The sequence below is a fragment of the Myripristis murdjan genome, chromosome 6 (assembly GCF_902150065.1).
Source record: "Myripristis murdjan chromosome 6, fMyrMur1.1, whole genome shotgun sequence".
Taxonomy (NCBI): Eukaryota; Metazoa; Chordata; class Actinopteri; order Holocentriformes; family Holocentridae; genus Myripristis; species Myripristis murdjan.
The window spans coordinates 17,315,983-17,337,509 of NC_043985.1; the positions used below are offsets into that span (position 1 = coordinate 17,315,983).

Sequence of the window (21,527 nt, forward strand, 5' to 3'; positions counted from 1 at the left end):
TCGAGCTCTATACAAGCAGTGACATGAGGCGCAGTGGCGATGGTTATTTTGAATGGTCATAATAATAATCCCGCCGTCCAGGACAGCATCAGATGGGCTGAAATGGGATTAGATTAGTATCATGATTGGCCGCTGGGAGGCACGCCTACCTCACGAGAGGAGGTTATAAAGTGAGTCACGGCGCGCGCAGCCAGTCGTGGCAGTGCACGCGCTTCCCCCAGCTCAGCGAGTCCAGAGGAGCCGCAGCAAGTTCATGCCACATCCAAGTCTCTCTCCTGACCGAGTTAGTCTCCTTCCAGCTGCGGGAGCCGGTAAAATGTCCCCGCTGAGAGTTGTGTGTTGTACGACAGAGTGTTTCTGAAAGCTCAGTGAGCAAATTCAGCGACATGGCAGCATCTGAACTGTACACCAAGGTAGGCTAATAAAGTTTGGCTGGCCGGCTCTGTCAGTCAGTCAGTCACCCCTGGAGATAACGTTACTCTTCTGTACGTCTGTGTTTAAAAAATGCTGTGGTTCAGTTGATGTTTCAGCTGCGTTTCTCACTTTCATATTCCTCCCCTGTCTACATCAAGGAAGTCCTGCCTCTGTTCAAACTTAGCCTTTTTCTCAGGGGAGTTGTCAGTGTGGTGTTTTGTTGCCGGCAGAGAGTGTGTGTGTGTGTGTGTGTGTGTGTGTGTGTGTGTGTGTGTGTGTGAGTGAGTGCTGTGGTCGGTTGGCTGGCTCTGACCTGGCTCTCCTCTGTCCATCAGTATGCCCGTGTATGGCTGCCAGATGCGGTGGACGTGTGGAAGTCAGCAGAGCTCACCAGAGACTACACTCCAGGGGACCAAGTGCTGTCTCTCCAGCTCGAGGATGGCACGGTGAGGTGGGGGCGGTGGAGGCACCGAATTGGAAACTGAAGTGTGTGTGATGTGCTGTCATACTTCCCATACACACATTTTTTTTCTCTGCAAGAACATTGGCAATCAAGCCTCATAAATTCTGTGTGTGTGTGTGTGTGTGTGTGTGTGTGTGTGTGTGTGTGTGCTTGTGTTGGCTTATTCAAGGCAGCTGTGAGGAAAAGAGAGTTTGGTAAATGCACAGAGAATTTTCCAGCCAGGGAACAGGAAGGTGTACGCAGATGGAAACTCTTCTCGTGTGAGAAACTTTGAAAACAGGCAGCTTAGGTAATTTATTTGCCTCCAGATGGACATTTTAACAGTGTGGCAGCATGCTGGAGAATTTCACCCTCTCAGAGCTGTTGCTACCTGCAGCTGAGCTGTCAAGTTTGGGCATGCACCTCAGCTATGGAAATGAGGTCAAGATATCATCCAGGGCGAACAAGCTGTGTAGTTTTAACCCGAACCATATAACTTAAGACAGTATTTGTGTGTGTGAGTGTGTGTGTGTGTGTGTGTGTGTATGTATATATGTTCTTCCTCTTGTACCTGTAATTTGTAACGACAGGTTTCCACATCAAAAGTGACCGTTGTCTTCACAGTCAATTAACTTTCTGTCTCTCTTTAGGATGTGGAGCACAGGATAGACCCCCAAACCAACGGGCTACCCCCTTTAAGAAACCCTAACATCTTGGTGGGGGAAAATGACCTCACCGCTCTCAGCTACCTCCACGAGCCGGCAGTCCTACACAACCTCAAAGTGCGCTTTATCGACTCCAAGTTAATTTACACATACTGTGGTAAAGAGCTCCAGCTCCTTTGACTCACTATCACCGTCACTGTAGACTTTGGAGTCCTGCTCACAGTACTCTCTGACATAATCTACTATATAGTCATCACTGTCACTTGCCTGTTCTTAAAGGAACACATACATTATTAAATATACTAAATAATATACATAAAATGGCTTTGCATGCAGGAGGCATTGTTACATAAGCTAAACACTTTTAATATTTTGTTGCAGAGTAATGGAGATTGTCTTATTGTGCTGTGGTTTCAGGGATCGTCCTTGTTGCCATCAATCCTTATGAGAGCCTACATATCTATGAAGCTGACATCATCAGTGCCTATAGTGGCCAGAATATGGGGGACATGGACCCCCATATATTTGCAGTTGCAGAGGAAGCATACAAACAGATGGCCAGGTTTTGTTAGCTTCAGACACATCTCAGTTTTCAATTTGAAAGTTTATTTATTTCCCTTTTCATAGATGATGTTTAGTATTTTTGTTCATACCATCCTATTTTTCTTTGTTTCAGAGATGAAAGAAACCAGTCCATCATAGTGAGTGGGGAGTCCGGGGCTGGCAAAACAGTCTCTGCAAAGTACACCATGCGCTACTTTGCTACTGTTAGCGGCTCCTCTGGTGAGGCCAGTATTGAAGAGAGGGTACTGGCCTCCAGCCCCATCATGGAGGTACGAGTTCACACATCAGGCAAATCAGACAGGTTTATAAAATGACAGAGATTACCAAGAGACGTCTGTGTTTCATCCAGGCCCTAGGAAATGCCAAGACAACAAGGAATGACAACAGCAGCCGTTTTGGGAAGTACATCGAGATCGGTTTTGACAAGAAACAACGTATAACTGGGGCGAACATGAGAACTTACCTACTGGAAAAATCCAGAGTGGTGTTTCAGGTGACTGCTGCCTATATTTACTTAACGTGCATGTCCTGCAAAGATGGATGACTAACTATAATGACAGAACGAGGCCCTCTCTGTAAGTTTCTACTGGCTATTCGCTCATTTAGAAAGTCTTTGAAACCAGTGTCTGTCTTAGAGCGTCTCAGTATATTAATAGCAATCACATACACACACACACACACACACACACACACAATTTAGCCACCTGGTCCTATGCTCAGAGAGGTAGTGTGCTAGTTTGTACTATAAATCAACTTTCAGACACTTGTCCCCACTAGGTGTAGCATTTGGTCTGCTGTGTGTGTGTCTGTCTGTGCTGATTCAAAACCATTGCAAAAAATTTTTTGCTTTGGCTACTTCTGCATTCTCCCTTCATTCATTGTCTAGCTTGCTCGACCACCAGTGCCGTCTCTTTCTTTCTCTCTTCAAGGGTCCCTAAACTACTCCCTCACTTCATTCTCTGTCTAGCTTATTTCTTTTTTTTTTATACTATTCTGGCAGTGTTCACTCTATTTGTGGGTGAAAAAATCCTAGACGTGGATTGTGTTTTTTGAGCAAGTCTACACACTGCTGACAAGAAAGTTAACAGAACAGAGCAGACACAGTAATGTCATTACACCAACCCCGATTGGCTGATGATTGTGATGTCTGCGTCAAATAGATCCTCCCACCTTAAACAGCTTGCACTATGATGGCGGCCCCATTCCTCTCGCTTTCATATACCATATACAGGCTGGCTGGAGCACTTGGTCAGTGAGCACTAGTAGCCTTTTGCCCCCAGAGATGCACATGCCGACCCCAGGGACAAGGAAGGGGTTTCAATGGAGACTAAGCTGTGTACACATGCTAGCTGGGGTTTGCAGCTAGACCTAGCCATATCACAGCCCCAGATTGAAGACTTACTGGAACTGGACTATGGAGACAATGATGATGCCTCCATTCTCTTCATGTCAGAGGAAGAGCTCTTCATCCCTTTGCCTCAGGCTGCAAAGTTTGCTCCTCAGCTCACCTCCAGGGACGAGGATGATGTGGGCAAACACGCTGCGGCCAGGTGGAGCATTCCCTGGCCTGCTGTCACCCCCCAAATCCTGCTATGAGGGAAAGAAATTGCTGCAGGCCAAGAGAGCAGCGAAGTACCTGCTCCCAGTATTCCCGGGGCTGCTGGAGGAGATGGCTTTCTCATGGAAATGCCACCCATTCAGCAGCAGGACCCTGGAGTGTGTGGACATGGAGAAGCTGGGGATCTGCATGCCCTCCATGGAGATGCTGGTCGCAGCTCCCCACCTTCTGTGAGCTCCTGTGGCCTCCTCAAGGAGTCCCACACTGTCATTGAACCCTGACCGTTTACAGTCTGGTTACAGTCAGAGCATCGAATGAGTCTTCATGCTCTCAGCGCACCAGGTGGAGCTGTGTGAAGACTTGTTGACCAAGCCTGACCCTGCTGTATGAGAAGGAATAAAGGTGATTATAGACTGGTGTCTCCACATGCAGTGCTGTGCAGTCCAGACCACTGAAGTCCGCTGGTGTGATGACTCTGCAGGAAAGAGCCAGATGGCTCAACGTCAGCAACCTGTCAGAGAGAGAGAGAGTGAGGAGATGAGACATGCTGATTGTGCCATGTTCAGCACCGTACTGGCCTCCATCAGAGAGTTATGTGAGGTTAAGACAGAGGATGAAACACTCCAACTTTGCCTCCCTCACAGAGCTGAGCTTCCTCCCCTGCAGGGCATGCAACAGTCCTTTGCCCGGGCTGTGGCTTGACCTATGCCCCTGAAAATCCCAGAGAGGCCAAAACCTTATCGTGCTCCCACTGGTGTGAGGGGCCTGCTGGTTTCCCAGTTCCCAGTGGAGATGTGCCTGTCAGAGTGGCTTCATCATGCTCTGACCCAGAGGGAAGACAACTTTTGTGGAGCAGGCAGCCCTGTCCTCCGTTATAAGTTACACAAGCACATGTAATCAGTTTGAATTCATTAAAACAAATAAAACTGTCGCATCCAGACCCAAGGTCCAGGGCGCAGTTAAAACAGTTTAGCAACAAAATAAAAAGCCTTTCCACCACAGGGGAGAGCTTTGGTGAAGGGGGGTTTTGTTTCAGGACATCTTTGCAGCGGCAAGCTGCTCCTCGCCCCTCACTTTTGTCTGATTTAGGAGATTAGATGTCTCTGTTCCCAGTGTGGCCAAGGTTCCTCACTGAGGCAGGGGGCGAGTGCCTGAGGGCTGATGGTTTCTCGAGATAGGCATGTCTGGGAATAAGGGGGTGTCCTTATCCCAGAGTGAGACATTGAAAGGAATACTATGAAGAAGAACTTGAGGTTACTTATCGTAACCCCAGTTCCTACACATGAGTGTGATGTCTCATCAGACAGCCCTTGCTGGGTGAAACAGGAGGAGGCGTTTACTTTAGAATGTGTTCTGCATCATAGCACAAGTTATTCAAGGTGGGAGGATCTATCTGGTGTAGGCATCACTGTAATCCGCCAGTTGTTATTGGTGTAATGAGAGAGATGCTTCTGAGGAATGCACAGGGAGGGCGCATCCCATAGTGAGAAGTCTCTCATGTAATTCTAAGAACCGGGATAATGTATGCATGTACTGTCTTAGATGTGTGCATATGTGTGTGAGAGAGACCTTTAGTGGTATTTTTTTTTTTCAATTTGCTATTTGTGCTCTTTTTGAAACATACTTTCTGTCAAAAGCCATATAACTTCTGACAAAGAGCCAGAAATGGCTCGCGAGCCATACATTGCTGACCACTGGTATGGTGTATGTAATGAAGTAAAACAGATACAGTGAGAACAAGAAAAAGCTAAGCTCTTTTACTGTATATTTTCTATACTGTATTATACCAGGTTTTGCTCAGCACAGAGTAACTTGAGTCTTTAAAAGAGGAGATGTGCTTGGCAGAGATCTGCACTCTACTGAACACTCTTCTAGTTAAGCTTAAATTTGACAGCCATTCATTTTAGTTTGTGTTTAAGCTATATGCTTTGCATTTAATCAATTATACAATTGTAAGTGTTACCAGTCAAGTTATTGTGAATGTTCTTTCAGTATGGATATTGACTTGTATAATTTTCACATCCGTCTGCACTGCTTTTAGGCCTATGGAGAAAGAAATTACCATATATTCTACCAGTTGTGTGCCTCTTCACATTTACAAGAGTTCAAAACCTTCAAATTAGGTAAGTGACCCTCTAAAATTTTATTTTTCCCTTCAGCGCAAATTTGGAAGTAAGGCTGCATTATTTTACAATGAATTAGTGTTTTACACAGCATCTCCTTTTCAACACCATTGATGTATTTCACAATGTTGTTTGTTTTAAAATGTCTTCACAGCAGTTATAATAGGTAGTTTATATTCAAAGAATATTTTGTATGATTAATATCTGAAGGTTGCGCCGATGACTTCCACTATACTAACCAGGGTCAGAACCCAGTCATAGATGGAGTGGAAGATGCCAAAGAGATGTGTCATACCAGGAAGGCCTTCACATTATTAGGTGAACCTTGTGAATTGCACTGCATTGAGAACTGCATTTATGTGCTGAATATATATTAATGTACATCTTCTGTGTTCTGCTTTGCCTGATATGATCAATGTAGATGAGATACCTCCATTCAGACAAGTTGAATTGGTTTAGGGTCTCAGGTTATATATTGTTTTCTTTTCATTTCAGGAATTGGTGAAAGTGATCAAATGGCCCTTTTCCAAATTCTGGCAGCTATTCTCCATCTGAGCAATGTGGAGGTGAAAGATCATTCGGCAGACAGAAGCAGCATCTTGGTAAGTGCAGATTATCATTGGAGATATTCTGAGGGGCGAAAATATTTTGTGTAGTATGTTTGGATGATTTTAAATCAATTTGATTTTGGGTGAGTTATTTGTAGACTTAGTCTTTAATCTATTGTAATCAGTGACATATTTCCAGCCAGACAACAGCCACCTGATGGTCTTCTGTGAGTTGATGGAGGTGTCCTATGATGACATGGCTCACTGGTTGTGCCACAAGAAGCTCAAGACGACCACAGAAACTTATGTTAAGTCTGTCTCCAAAATGAACGCTATCAATGGGAGAGATGCCCTTTCCAAGCACATCTATGACCGAGTCTTCAGGTGGACTGTTGATCGCATTAACAAGGCCTTGAAATCTGCCATCAAGCAGCACTCCTTCATTGGTGTCCTCGACATTTATGGGTGTGTGGTTTCTTGCAGTTTTCTTGTTTTTTTTTTGTTTTTTTTTGGTGTGTTGTTTTTCTATTTATATTCTATAACTGGTTGTATTTGTTGCTTTCATTGTATTTTTTTCCTCAGGTTTGAAACATTTGATATCAACAGTTTTGAGCAGTTTTGCATCAATTATGCCAATGAGAAGCTCCAGCAACAGTTCAACCTGGTGCGTGCCTTTCTCGCCATTGAAGTAATTTACTAGTCAAAACTTACTGTGACTCCTTTTCAATTTTTATGTTTTTCAATTTTATATTTACTGCTCCTTCCAGCATGTGTTCAAACTGGAACAAGAGGAGTACATGAAAGAGGAGATCTCATGGACTCTGATCGACTTCTATGACAACCAGCCATGCATCAACCTGATTGAGGCTAAGTTGGGTGTCCTGGACCTTCTGGATGAGGAGTGCAAAGTAAAACATTGCGAGTTTACTTTTTTCCAACTCTGTTCAACTGCATTGTGATGGAGGAATATCCAAACTGTTTTAGGAGGATATGAGTAAGGAAATGACTCATTCTTCTCCTTTCCACAGATGCCCAAAGGCTCTGATGACACATGGGCACAAAAGCTGTACAACACCCTCCTGAAGCAAAAGGCTCACTTTGATAAACCCCGATTATCAAATAGAGCTTTCATCATCCACCACTTTGCAGACAAGGTACTTAAAGTACAGATAACACATAGCTGCTTGAGCCATGTCTCCTAGAGTAAGAAACAGCACCCAGAGGGTTAAGTGTGGTGAAATGGTAATCACTCAGTCAGCATGCAGTCTGTTTGCATAAGCGTTGCATGTCCTCACCACTAATGTGTGATTATTCCAGCAGTTAGAGCGGCACTGATGAGTCTTGTTCCAGAATGATGAATTTGACTTTTGCACTGAAAGTGAGCAAAGACTGTGTGACCCTTTGTCCTCAGGTGGAGTACCAGTGTGAGGGCTTCCTGGAGAAGAACAAGGACACAGTCAATGAGGAGCAGATAAATGTGCTGAAAATGAGCAAGGTGTACTAATAGTTTCCAAGAATTTACTCTCAGTTTCAGCCCTCCCTGTTTAGACAGTCTTTGAGCAACACACTATGAAATGTATTCAGTTAAATTCAGTCTCATCTTCATTTTAGCCTAAAGCAGATGAATGTTCAATTTGTGATGAGTGTTACAACTCTCTAGGCACACACCCTAAAATTGTGGAAACATTGCTGTTGTAAGAGGAAATATGCCCTCCCAGCGATTTTTGTTTGAAAATGCTGCCACCTGCTGTTCAAGGACAACTCATTATTCCCTTATTGATTGTCTCTTGTTAGTTTGATTTGCTGCTGAAGCTGTTTGAGGATGATGAGAAGGCCACAACCTTGAGTAGCAGCCGCTCCGTTGTGTCAAGGCCTGGTCAGTCTCAGAGGGACAATAAAAAGACTGTTGGACTGCAGGTAAGAGTACAGAGAGGATGCCCTTGGGGGTCTGATGTAACTTCTCTTATAGTTGAAGTTCTTACAGTCATGCAAAATCTGGGAATTTACAGTTCATATTAAAGATATGAAAAACATGCTGGTAAATATTGGTCTTTGGATTTTCAACTTGTAATGGTGCAGAAATGGAATATGGTATGGGATATGATAAAAATATATACTAATCGTGCATTTCTATACTGCATTCACTTGTAACCTTTGATTCATCATCATCACTCAGTTTCGACAATCTCTACATTTGCTGATGGACACGCTGAATGCTACGACTCCTCACTACGTACGCTGCATCAAGCCAAACGACCATAAATCTCCGTTCACGTGAGCAGAATGATTTCACTACTTTTGTCTGATATGGTTAACTGCAAAAAACAGAAGAATTGTTGGTATATTGCCTCAAAAAAGTTCATTAATAATAGCCGTTTGTATGGTATCTTTTACAAAAGCATGGACCCTGTGAGGGCAGTACAGCAGCTACGAGCCTGTGGCATCCTTGAAACGATCCGGATCTCCGCCGCGGGCTTCCCATCTAGGTAGCAGAACAACAGCATCTGGTCCAGGACACAATCGCCTGATTGATTGTCCCTAAACCATATCATCAATTTATGCACAGAGTCATGTTGCAATAACCAGACCTACAAAAAAAAAATTTTTTTACTTGTCTTATTTTTATGGCAGATGGACATATCAGGAGTTTTTTAGTCGTTACCGGGTCCTAATGAAGCAAAAAGATTTGCTTCCTGATAGAAAAAAGACCTGCAAAAATGTCTTGGAAAAGCTGATCAAGGTAAGACTAATTGCATGGCGTTAATGTTAATCATACATTAATTGTCGCTCTCACAGAGTAAACAAAATGTATAATAATTTGCGATATTTTGGTTTGTTCTTAGGATCAGGACAAGTACCAGTTTGGAAAAAACAAAATCTTCTTCAGGGCTGGTCAGGTGGCTTTTCTGGAAAAGCTGCGCTCTGACAAGCTGCGTATGGCTTGTGTCCGCATCCAGAAGACTATTCGCTGCTGGCTCGCACGCAAGAAGTACCTGAGGATGAGAGAATCTGCCATCACCATACAGAGATATGTGCGGGGTCACCAGGCCCGCTGGTGAGTGGAGCAGCAACATAACAGTAAAATAAAGATCAGTAAGTACTTGATATGCGTCTTATATGTGTCTCCTTCTTGCCAGCCATGTTAAGTTTCTGCGCTGCACCAAGGCAGCTGTGGTCATCCAGCGGAACGTCCGAATGTGGGCAGCCAGGAGGCGCTACCAGCAGCAGCGGTCTGCAGCCATCACCATCCAGTGCCTCTTCCGGGCCTACATGGCCCGACAGCACTACTATAAGGTAAGGTGAAGGCATGGACACTCTTACATTATTTGTAAGGTATCCTACACTGAAACATCTTTGCAGTCAAATTTGATTTTATCAAGGGGCACTTTGTCGCCGTAGGACATTAGAAGGCTACGTTCACACAGCAGTTGAAAGTGACCAAATTTAGATTTTTTTTTTCAGACCTGATCTTATTACCTTGGCTGTTCACATTCATTTTTGTGTGTGACTCATTTCTGACATGAGTGTGAACAGATCTGTGTCAAGACCCCGCATTTACAACAAACACGCCATTGAACAACTGAAAATGTCATTTGCACAACAATCCGTCTTCACAATTAATAAAACAATGGTGCAGACATGCATTTCACAAATCATAAATCCATCTGTTGTTCCGGATGAGGACAAGAAAGCAAAAAAGGGCTTTGATTGAAGCATCTTCCTATATATCTCTTAAATTTGTAACCCCTATACTGTGTTGCTGCAATCCTCCATGTTTTGTTTTGTCCAGACATGCTGACATTTTGTGAATATTGACGTTCTGACAGTGATAACAGTGCTCAGTTGAGAATGAAAACCCCTGCTGATGTTACGGCTGAGTGTTCACCCAACCGTAACATCAGCAGGAATCAGATTTAGGACCACATATGAAAGTGGCCCAAACCAGAAGAAAATGTCTCATTCAGTGTGATTTTTTGCTGTTCACACTGACATAAAAAATCTGATCTCGATCTCATTTGAGGAAAAAAAAAATCACATTTTGACCACTTTCTAGTTTCTCGTGGCTGTCTGAACATAGCCAAGTTGTGGTAGAGACAGCGTGATTCAAACTGTACAATAGATAACATTGTTTTGTAATCTGTGGAGCCAGTAAAGTTGTTTTTCCCACAAACTTGTTTGCTGTGTAAAGGAATCTTACTATCAGTCATATGCATAATGATGATGTCACTGATTCAGGGAATGCACTGTTAACTTCCTGAGCTCATTTACTTGTATAAATTGAAGGCGCTTTGGGATTTATATGTAAAATATATGCAAGAGTGAGGTGCATGATGTTATTGCATGTTTATAAAATATGTAAGCACTTGGTTTAGAAATTATCCTACAATCAGTTTGAAGAATGAATGACAGTGCATTTTTGTAAATCAGGCTTCTGGGCTGTCACTTCCTTTTAACACAATTGGATATCTTCTTGTCTTATTTTATCAGTTATTTGTGACTTCTCATGATGTCTTTGTTGTCTGTCTGCTCACAGATGGTGTATGAGCACAAAGCCGTGGTCATCCAGAGGTGGGTGAGAGGCTGGCTGGCCAGACGGCGTTGTAGACACTACCTGGCAGCCATCGTCCTGTTGCAGAGCTGTGTACGGCGCATGAGGGCCAAGAGGGAATTAAAGAAGTTAAAAGTGGAGGCGCGCTCAGTGGAGCACTTCAAGAAGCTCAACATTGGTATGGAGAAGAAGATCATGCAGTTGCAGGAAAAGATCAACGAGCAGGTGGGGACTTTGTGAATCACTAGTTTGGATATCTAGTTTTGTTACTGTGGTGTAATTGTTCACCCAGTTATCTACCATAACAAAGATGAAGTGGTTCCCTTGAGAGATGTGAGGTTACTGTGAGTTGTTGGATCACATGCACACCATGTGTGTGTATTTCTCCCCCTGCAGCATAAGGAAAACAGAGAGCTCAGTGAGAGGCTGAGTGTGGTGGAGAAGACCCAGGCTGCGGAGAGAGGGAAACTGGGCAAAGAGATGGAAATCCTGCGTGGGTCAGAGCGAGAAGCCAGGGCCAAGGCAGAGAGGGTCCCCTCCCTGCTGGAGCAGCTCTCTTTCCTTCACCAGGAGCTTCAGAGCACCTGCAGAGAGAAAGAGGACTTGGAGGAGCAGGCGAGGGCCTACAGGGAGCAGACACAGCAGGTAGGCCTGCTACACATTCATTACAATTTACCAAGCACTGTATTGTATTTTGTGAATAGTATCCTGTCTTTGATTTGCTGTAATGGGGACCAGCAGAGTAAGAAAATTTGATTCAGAAGCTTTTTTTCCATTTGATCTGATTTGTAGGGGCATTTAGGTCCCTCTCAAGGGATTTTTTAAATCAATTTATACCTTGCATATTGGTAAATAATTGGTACCACTTGCTATTTTAACACTTCCTTACCACTAGACAGTCAAGGCAGGCTTTACAGAAGGTGATGGTATAAATTTCCCCACTATTCCCCATGATACGATTCATGATACTTGGGTGCCCATTTGATATGTATTGCGATTCTCTAAGTATTGTAATTTGATTATATGCTATTGTGTGATTTTGGATTCTTTTTCTTAAACTAGACTATGGAAAACAGCTGGATTGTACTTCCAAAGAAAATTATTATGAGTTTGCCAGTCAAATTTACTTTGAGTTTTTAACATTAATTACAGGCTTATAGCTGGGTTATTGATATTCTGCTGTAAATTAATCATTCCTGTAGCAGCAGCATGTCCAGTAGAAACTGACTGTTACCAGGGAGATAAAGCTTTTCACTGCACTCATGTTGACTGTCTGAGTGTTGGTCTAGTAAATGTCTACTTACTGTTTTCAGACATGTTACCAAAATTGGAGACAATTGTAGATTTTAAGTTTCACTTTTGTTTTTGTAGCTGAGTACATCACTCTTTGACAGAATGGCCCACACAGGCATGTGTGTGTAGCAGCAAAGTAATGAGGGCTGGCAGCCTGGTGCACACCGGAGGAAAGACACTAAAACAATCTTAACATTAAGAATGATGATAGTATTTTTTTCTCCTTCATTAAAGTGAAACTATGGCAGTTGAAATTAAACTGCAGCAGCCATTTACAGTTAAATACTTTAATGGGAAAACCTGAAACTGCAGGTACTTCTGGACATATCCTTTGGAAAGGATTGGCCTTTTGGCGGGTCACTGTCAATGTTCCGGCAGGCCTGATGTGGCCTGTGGCCTGGACTTTGAGTATCCATGGCCTAAGGGTTTCCTCTGCTGTATGGTGCCTATATTTTCTGCTGCTTCAGGCTTCATGGTCATTTTCTAATTAAAAACTGCTGCATTTTCCTCGCCCAGAATGCAGTGGAAAGAATTACCCGGTCATAGGTTCCCATGAATTTCCTTTGGTGGCCCACAGGAGACAGTAGTCAGACTCCCGTGTGACGGGGTGAAATGACCCTGTCATTTAATTTCACAGGCATTTTATGATCTGTTAAAGGCATTTTTACACTGAGGCCCTGTTGCATGTTACAGTTATGACACATAACACATGCTTGTTCCTCCACTCACTGCCAGGTGGTGGCAGACCTCAATGCGAAGAACAACATGTTGAATAGTGAGAAGGATGACCTGAACAGGCAGATAAAGGAACAAGCCCAACAGATAACAGGTAATGGTCATTTCACCTCAAACTGCAACGCTAGTCCATTAATGGCCTCTGTGAACATAAATAAGTATAGTGGAACTGTTGTTTTCAGATACCAAAGTGAATGTAGAGAACACCAAACAGCTGGAGAAGGACTTGACTGAAGAACGCGCCCGCTACCAAAAGCTGCTGAGCGAATATCTGCAGCTGGAGGAGCGTCATGGAGATCTGAAGGGGGAGATGAATGACAACACGGTGAGAAACACTCCTGCCTCTCTGCTGGCATTCAGAAAGCAGTAAAACCTGTCATTTCGTTCTCCTCAGCAGGGGTGGAAGTAGGCTGGTACGCTTCAGTGCTCCATACCACTAAAATATTCAGCACTGGTACACAGTAGCCTACTGGGAAGGGGGAACAGCAGCTGCCTGCCAAAACCCACATACAACCTGTCACGATCACATCTCCAACAGGAAAACACATCTGCTAATGTTGAGTCAACCCAAACAACAGTTAGTTTTCTTATAAATTTCTTATAAATTGTTCCAGTGTTTGTGTCTAGCACAGACCTGTGGGCTTTTAATCCGGGCTGGAGGAAACCCCACTGCCTGTCCAAAACTGTGTAGTTACTGGCTAAATTCATCTTCTGCTGCAGCTGACTGATATTGAATACTGTGGACTTTTGGCAAGCAGTCTTTTCTTGAAAAAATCTCCCAAGTAAAATAACAAAATTAGTCATGATGTTTCATGATTATTATTATAATATATGGACAGCAGGTCAAACAAGCTGTGCCACTTTGATGGGTTGCTCTGTAACTCTGGCATAACGGTGCACCTCTTTACTGCCTGAATATACACAGTGCTTGGAAGGGTGCATTTGATTTATCGTCCCCTCACTTTTGATATTTTTTTTCATGATCATTTTACACCGGGCAAGGACAAATGATAAATCATTCCACCCAAACAGTTTTGTTGTTGGGTGACACATTACCGGCATATTTGTGTTGTTTCAAAAAAATCAATTTTGAAAGTTTTGTCAACATTCACAAATTATTTTGTGGCACATGCATGATTTTAAAAAATCATATGCCATACATGATATCAAGTGCTTCTAATTTCTACACCATACAGGCGGTATAAAATTTAATGTGTCTAATGCATGAAGCTGGTCCAAACGATGAAGCGATGAAGGTTAGGGGCGTAGTACCAGCAAGAACTTCCAACCACTTTCACCCCTGCTCCTCAGTCAAATGTTTAACAATGTGCTCTGTCATGAACCAGAATGACTGTGACAGATGCAATAACATTTAATATTAAAGAACCAAATAAAACATTTCTCATGATGGAAGATGCTTATTCTCCCTGTGATGTTTGAAATGACAGAAAATGGAAATGTGTGATTCTTTTTTTTTTAATTCACAGTGTCGGATAATAATTGGTTTGTTTCATGCTTAACCAGGATTCAAGCAAACCTGCCCATAAGAGAACAGACTCCAACTACAGCAGCAGTAATGTGTCGGAGTACACACAAAGCTCAGACTATTGCGAGGGAGATGACAACTCCTTACAAAGAGAGGTAATGTACAGGACCACATTATATTTTAACTTATAAGCAGAGTTGTTGTTGAATTGAATTGTGTGCAGATTAGCAGTCACTGATGCACCAGAAATATTTTCCACACTTTGTGGAAAATGAACTTGCCCTTGTCAATGCCCTGGCATTGCGGTGTGATGGATGATGTGCAGATTCTTTCAGCGGTATGTAGAATTGAACTAGGATCTGTTGTGACGGGCTGAGAAGAACAGGGAGCTGGACAGGCTCGCCTTGGAACATCTCTGCGATGATTTTGTTGAGCTTGTCTGTGTGATAATCCTATTAGTGCAGCATTCTTGTCAGCTTGTTAGGAGACCGATCAGCCACTAAATGATGTGTTTTGTTAGGATGTGACCCAGCCCACAGTGGACATGCCAGTCCTTCTGAAGCTCCAGAGGAGAGTGAAGGAACTGGAGCAGGAGAAACAGGCTCTACATCTGCAGCTGGACAAGAAAGAGGAAGCCCAGCAAGAAAAGGCTAAGGTAGATTCTTGAGACATCACTCTTTTTTTTTCTTAGGCTGACATAGATAAATGAACAGATGAGTTTTGCATTAATATTGCAAGTAGTTCTCTGTGTTGGTTGATAATAATAGTGTGTCTTGTATTTCTCTGAAAAGGAGGTGGACGAGCAGAGAAGCACTGTCAGAGCTGAACTGGACCTGGAAGTACTGAAGGTACATTTCAAAAACAGAGTCCTACTATTGCCATTACTTACAACATAGGTGTCTGAGGAATCATTGTTTTGTTTTGTTTTTTAAATATCTCCTAGAAAATTTCCCCTAAACGGGCAAATAGCATCTCACAATGAAACCTTCCTCTTGTTGATGTTTGGTTTTATCACCTTAATGTGTAATTCAGCGCCAGGAACTTGAGTCTGAGAACAAGAGGTTGAAGCAGGACCTGAGTGAGCTGCGTAACTCTCTGACTAGTGAGAGTGGAGATTTGGCGCCCCCTAGGCCGGGCTCTGAGCCTTACAATGTACTGCTGGAGCAGCTGAACTCCTCCAACGAGGAGCTGGAGATGCGCAAAGAGGAGGTGCTGCTCCTCCGATCCCATATGGTCCGCCAAGAGGCTCTTAAACATAAAGTGAGAGAGAAGCTAATTTATACTTATGATCATTTTTACTTCTTAAAAAGGTTATTATTGTTATTGCTTAAGGTCTTTTTTAGATCCAACTGATGCCTTGAAATAATTTATATTTCAAATCTCCAGGACTCTGCACTAGGGGAAGGTCTGAAATTAGATCTTTCTGAAATGCCCTCATTTCAAGAAACTGACAGGTAAGTCTTCTTGGCAACAACTTTTATTTATTTCTTCCAGAATTTATGTCACTTGCATTCACTGATGCTGTTCTGCAGATCCTCTGACATCCATACACTGAATGAAGATGGTGAGCTGTGGCTGGCATATGAAGGGTTGAAAGAGACCAATAGGTAATGAAATGTGTGGGGCTGGTCTTTATTTTCAAGGAGAGCTTAAGACAAACATGGCATTGAACTGTGTTCCTCCTTCCTGCTCCAGGCTGCTGGAGCGCCAGCTGCAGAGGCAGGAGCAGGTTCATCGTGAGGAGTGTGAGGAGCTGCGTGATGTGGTCCGCAGGTTGAGGCATGAACAGAAGCAGCAGCAGCAGCTCTTGGCCCAGAGTCTCCTCCTGCCCGAGGATGCCCGCATTGACGCGAGTCTGCAGCATGAGATCACACGGCTCACTAATGAAAATCTGGTTGGTCCGCTCGTTGACCTTTTTCACCCCTTTGGATCCGTTGCTCTACCTTGTAATGATAATCTGACTGTGTGGCTATTACCAGAATGCTCAAACATACAAATGTTTTCCCACAACCAAACAGGGTCTGTGCCTGTAAAAGGGCCCTGTAAAGGTTTACTATTTAAAATTAGAGAGACTTTATTGAAGATAAATTGCAGTAGCAAGAAACAGGAGTCAATAAATGTACACAAAAAATAAACAATAAGGAAAGTTAGTTCATGATGATGCTTCAAATAGAACAAGTTTTACTGTTTTTGCTTTTTAGAGAGGTTTGCAGTTTACAGATTCACAAATTTAAATTTTGATGCCAGCTGTGTTTTTCCTCACATTAATCTGGTATATTTGCATCTTTTTAGGACTTCATGGAGCAGCTTGACAAGGAGGGCAAAACCATACGCAAGCTGAAAAAGCAGCTCAAACTTTATGTGAAAAGGGTTGAAGAATTAGAGGGTAATTACTACATTAAATGTTTTGTAATTTTTAATTGATTTTATTTGTAATTATTATTTTTATTGTTTTAATCAACTGTAATCCCTCTTCTACTGTGCTTCATTGGTTTCTATTCTACCATGTCTCTTATTTCTTATATTATCATTCCTTATGCATAGTTCTATTTTCATTGTATTTTTAAGCACCTTGTATTGCTTATTAGATTACATCAGCACAGTGTTAAACCTGTTATTCTCCATCTTTTCTGTGGTCAGGGAGTGCTCAGCAGCAGGGAAGGGCATCCTGGGCGGCCACTCCTGTTAGTCCGGTGAATATCACCCGTAAGGAGAAAGATTTCCAAGGCATGCTGGAGTACAAGCCCGGTGACGAGGGCCGCATGGTGAAGAATCTGATCTTAGGTGTGTTAAACCTTTTAATGCTTGATTAAATGAATTCCTCAACTATTGTTAAAGTTGTCAGCAAATGTTCTTACCGACCAGAGGAGAAAAGGTAATTTGAGTTTGTTGTTCCAATGGCTTGGTGTGTGATTGTCTTTTTAGATCTGAAGCCCCGCGGTGTGGCTGTTGGCATCGTTCCTGGGCTACCGGCCTACATCATCTTCATGTGTCTGCGCTACGCTGACTACATTGATGACGAGCAGAGAGTCTCCTCACTGCTCAATTCCACCATCAGTGGTATCAAAGGAATCATCAAGGTGCAGAATTTGACTTTACTTTGCCAAAATGAGGTGACTAATATTTTAAAGTCACAATAAACCAGCATTTTGAGAGCCTCTTGCTTTGTCAATGTGTTGGGGCAGGGCTTAAAACAGAGAGGCAGCTTTGAAAGAAGTAAAGCAATGAGTGCTCAATTAGGGAGAGAAAAGCAGTTTTATTTGATAGGAGGAATGTGAAAGTTCCACTGTCATTTTTTTCCCCATGCCTGCTACTTCAGTGTGAAATCACCATTGAAATGTGTTTTACAGGGTACAGAAGTAATGGGATTTTGATATATAAATACAGAAAAACCTAAAGTTAGTATTGTAGGATGTACAATCAGCTAACAAACTGACTTTGCACTGTTTCTATAGAGAAGAGGACGTGACTTTGAAATAACGTCTTTCTGGCTGGCCAACACCTGCCGGTTCCTGCACTGTCTGAAGCAGTACAGTGGAGACGAGGTAAGCTGGGGGAGATTAAATGACAGTGATTTGCTTACTGCTGTGCATTCCTTCAATTAACTATGGGAATTTGCTGAATTTCTTCACAGTTCTTCATAAAGCACAACTCTCCCAAGCAGAACGAGCACTGCCTCTCTAACTTTGAACTGTCAGAATACCAGCAGCTTTTCGGTGATCTGGCCATCCACATCTACTGCCAGCTCATCAAATGCATTGAGGAGATCCTACAGCCCTTGATTGGTGAGGGGATATAATCAGCTTTGACCTTCCACAGTCTGTCAGTCCATATCTGACTTTTGGCATATCCATATCGTAATTGAATTGAAACAAAAAACAAAAACATGGTAACAGATTTTTGCAAATAAGATTTAAGCCACATTTAAGTGGTCTTAAATGCAATTCAAAGCATTTTTTGACAGATCTGTCTCAGTCTGACCGCTCGGGTCAGTCAAAACTATTTTCAAGAGCCACCGGCTGTAACTGCAGCTCAGAACATTGCTGCATAATCAATATTGTCTGTCACTGTTGCTTGCAGTGATGGCACCTCGATTTGATAAACAGATGGCATAAAGTCAAAGATGATGCATGTGCATTCCCTTTGTGCAGGTTTTTGTTTTGCTTCCACATTTAAAAAATGTGCAATCAGTGATTGTACTTACACATGATTACGTCGTTACCATAACAACAATATAGATAGCTTGACTGCACCTGAACACATAAATCCAACCCGATCACTTGCAGATAAGTGTGGACAGTCAGTCCTGTAGATTGGATTTGAGAAACAAATCAGAATTGCCTACAGTCTGAGCAAAGCATATTGCCCTCACATGATCTTACTATTATATTATCAGGTTGTTCCACATGAATCTGACCATAATACAACAACTTGAAAATCAGTTGGGTTAACGTTTTGCTTTTTCCATTTATTTCATCTGTGTAGTGGCAAGTATGCTGGAGAATGAGACAGTTCAGGGCGTTCTGGGCTCCAAACCGACCGGCATGAGGAAGAGGAGCTCCAGCTTCCCAGACGGCGAGGCTGTTACCGTGGAAACACTCATCCACCAACTCGAACTCCTCCACACCACCATGAATCAGCATGGGATGGACCCACAGCTCATCAAGCATGTGGTCAGGCAGCTGTTTTACATCATCTGTGCTGTCACCCTCAACCACCTCCTGCTGCGTAAGGACATGTGCTCCTGGAGTAAAGGCCTGCAGATCAGGTAGAGGAAGAAATGCCTCCCATGCTCTGAAACAGGAGGGGGAGCGGACTGTGGACTGAGCTGTGTGTTAAATGCAGTATCTCAGACACCACTGATTGCAACAAAACTTGGAGGGATTATTTACATTTGCACAGTGTCAGTGTTTACAAAAATATACAGATTGGCCTAATGAGGGCGCTAAAATTTAAAGGTCAAAATTTTAAACTAAATATCTCAGACTCTAAGGGTGTTATTTTTACTTAAAAAAAAGTTTCAAATTGCACTGATTACCTTTATGTGGGCGCTGTAATTAAAGGTCAACAATATTAAATCAAAAGTGATATTTTGATATCACAATTACATTGATTGGTGTGAATTTCTGTCATGGTGGTCTGAGATACTGTATGATGTGTGACTCCACAGACAAAGAACCGTACTCAATTTTTTACAAGCACTGGGTACATCATTTTAAATAATGGACTCAAACAGTGACTATATCATGAACCTATTTAGTCTTACTTTTAGTTAGAATAATTTTTCTTTAATTGCAAGATATAATTGTCCATGAACACAACTTGCAGGGTTTAACAATACAAAATGAACACACATAAAAGGCTGTCCTGACCTCTAACAGTGCATGATATGCTGCCTATTTGTCACTATTTTAATTACAAGTTGTTTTCTCTGTGGTTTGAACAGTTATATAAGTAGCAATATTTTCATTTAAGATCATCTGTCTGTGTGTGGCTGCAGGTACAATCTGTGGCAGCTGGAGGAGTGGCTGGTGGAGAAAGAGCTGACAGACTGTGGTGCCAAAGAGACTCTGGAGCCGCTTGTTCAGGCTGCACAGCTGCTGCAGATCAAGAAGAAGACGGTGACAGACGCACAAGCTATCTGCACCATGTGCAGCGCTCTTACTGCCACACAGGTACGTCATCCACAAAAGTTCAGAAAGATTACACTGTAAAGATACCGTTTCAATGATTGGTCATGTTTTCTCTCACCAGATTGTCAAAGTGCTGACCTTGTACACCCCAGTGGTTGAGTTTGAAGAGCGAGTGTCAGCCACTTTCATCAGAACCATTGAAGTAAGTGGCTAGAGAGTTTTGTAACTAAACAATGTTTACACAATGTTTACACATGTGCAGTATTCCTTCACACTGGCTCTTGTGCCTGATGATGCTGTTGATCAGATTTTGGCTATGTGCTTTTTTTGTCCATCATTAGGACCTTTTGAAAGACAGGGTTGAGTCACCCATGTTGACCATGGATGTCAAGAAGATCTTCTCAATCAATCTTCCCTTCACACCCTCACCTGTGGCCCTGGAGACCATCCAGATCCCTGCAAGCCTAAATCTGGGCTTCCTCACTCGTGTGTAGACCAGCAGCCTCTGACAGGCACCTTGGATGTTTCCCTCATTCTCTGAATCCTCAATTCACTATCCAAAAAAAAAAAAAAAATGTAAAGCTGGTACATCTTGCAGTTCAATGATCAGTAGTTCATAGACATCTTTAGCTTTCATTCATAAATATCCATGTATGCATAAATAAAAGAGAATAATACATGGAAATAAAGACTGCAAAAAACAAAACAAAACAAAACATGGTAAGGAAGAGAAGTAAAGATTGTAACTGGATGAAGAGCAAAACTGCCAAAACTGACGACAGAGGTTATCTCGTGCTGCTCCAGTCTATTACTGGTAGAGAGTAGATTTAATTGGGGTTTATTGGTGTTTATGGGTATCATTGTTGATATATAAATCCAAGTCACAAAGTTTGGTCTTTTACTGACTGCTATTTTGCCTTCAGGTATTATCCAGTATCCAGCTATTTCATTCATGTTTAGAAGCGCAGTGGCACAAACTTATTCTGGTTATTAAAACCAGGCTCTGGTGTCTTCATTGCACTAATTCAGAAACTGAACACCTTTTATAATGCTGACCAACATGAGCATATTTATATACTTGCAGATACACTGATTTAAACATGGGCGAGGCAAAATGAAATTCAGTGGCACTGTCAGTCTGTTTTTATTAAACTGCTGTTATTGGGTGATGCTGTATCTATGCAAGAACAAGGTGAAGGAGTAGAAGATATATTTATGTAAAATGACATTTAACCAGTCTGACATTTCCATGTTGAGGAGGACGTGGGAGGTTTAAGATTAAAAAAAAAAAAAAAAAAACTGATGCAGTTTAAGTATGATCATATTCATTTCTGTCACTTTGCTTTAATTCAGGGGTGTCCAATCATGTGCCAAGAGGCTGCAGGTTTTCATTCCAACCAAGACCTCCACCAGGTGATTTCACTGATTAGTTCCTCCTTCCTGATACAAGGTGAGGTGATTAGTGAAGTCACCTGGTGGAAGTCTTGGTTGGAATGAAAACCTGCAGCCTCTTGGCC

The 21,527-nt window shown here is 42.5% G+C and overlaps 1 protein-coding gene across 1 annotated transcript; it reads left to right on the plus strand.

Moving 5' to 3' along the window:
- Positions 1-208: 208 nt before the first annotated feature.
- Positions 209-21,313, plus strand: LOC115360705 (unconventional myosin-Va-like). The gene is made up of 40 exons (XM_030053789.1): positions 209-413; positions 750-860; positions 1,507-1,678; positions 1,939-2,083; positions 2,198-2,354; positions 2,435-2,578; positions 5,685-5,766; positions 5,977-6,084; positions 6,262-6,368; positions 6,514-6,779; positions 6,897-6,978; positions 7,082-7,222; positions 7,343-7,468; positions 7,726-7,809; positions 8,109-8,231; positions 8,491-8,588; positions 8,714-8,800; positions 8,946-9,054; positions 9,158-9,369; positions 9,452-9,608; positions 10,849-11,088; positions 11,260-11,508; positions 12,892-12,985; positions 13,074-13,216; positions 14,416-14,532; positions 14,898-15,032; positions 15,169-15,225; positions 15,410-15,637; positions 15,764-15,831; positions 15,910-15,984; positions 16,073-16,271; positions 16,670-16,763; positions 17,018-17,161; positions 17,303-17,457; positions 17,833-17,922; positions 18,012-18,162; positions 18,863-19,145; positions 19,878-20,052; positions 20,132-20,212; positions 20,352-21,313. The coding sequence occupies exons 1-40, from the start codon at positions 387-389 to the stop codon at positions 20,502-20,504; spliced, it is 5,469 nt and encodes a 1,822-aa protein (XP_029909649.1). The 5' UTR covers positions 209-386; the 3' UTR covers positions 20,505-21,313.
- Positions 21,314-21,527: the final 214 nt, after the last annotated feature.

Coding starts and splice junctions, on each gene's coding strand:
- LOC115360705 (XM_030053789.1), top strand. CDS start 387: ATGGCAGCATCTGAACTGTACACCAAG. Junction 6,979..7,081: donor TCCAGCAACAGTTCAACCTG/GTGCGTGCCTTT, acceptor TGCTCCTTCCAG/CATGTGTTCAAACTGGAACA. Junction 15,985..16,072: donor GGGTTGAAAGAGACCAATAG/GTAATGAAATGT, acceptor TTCCTGCTCCAG/GCTGCTGGAGCGCCAGCTGC.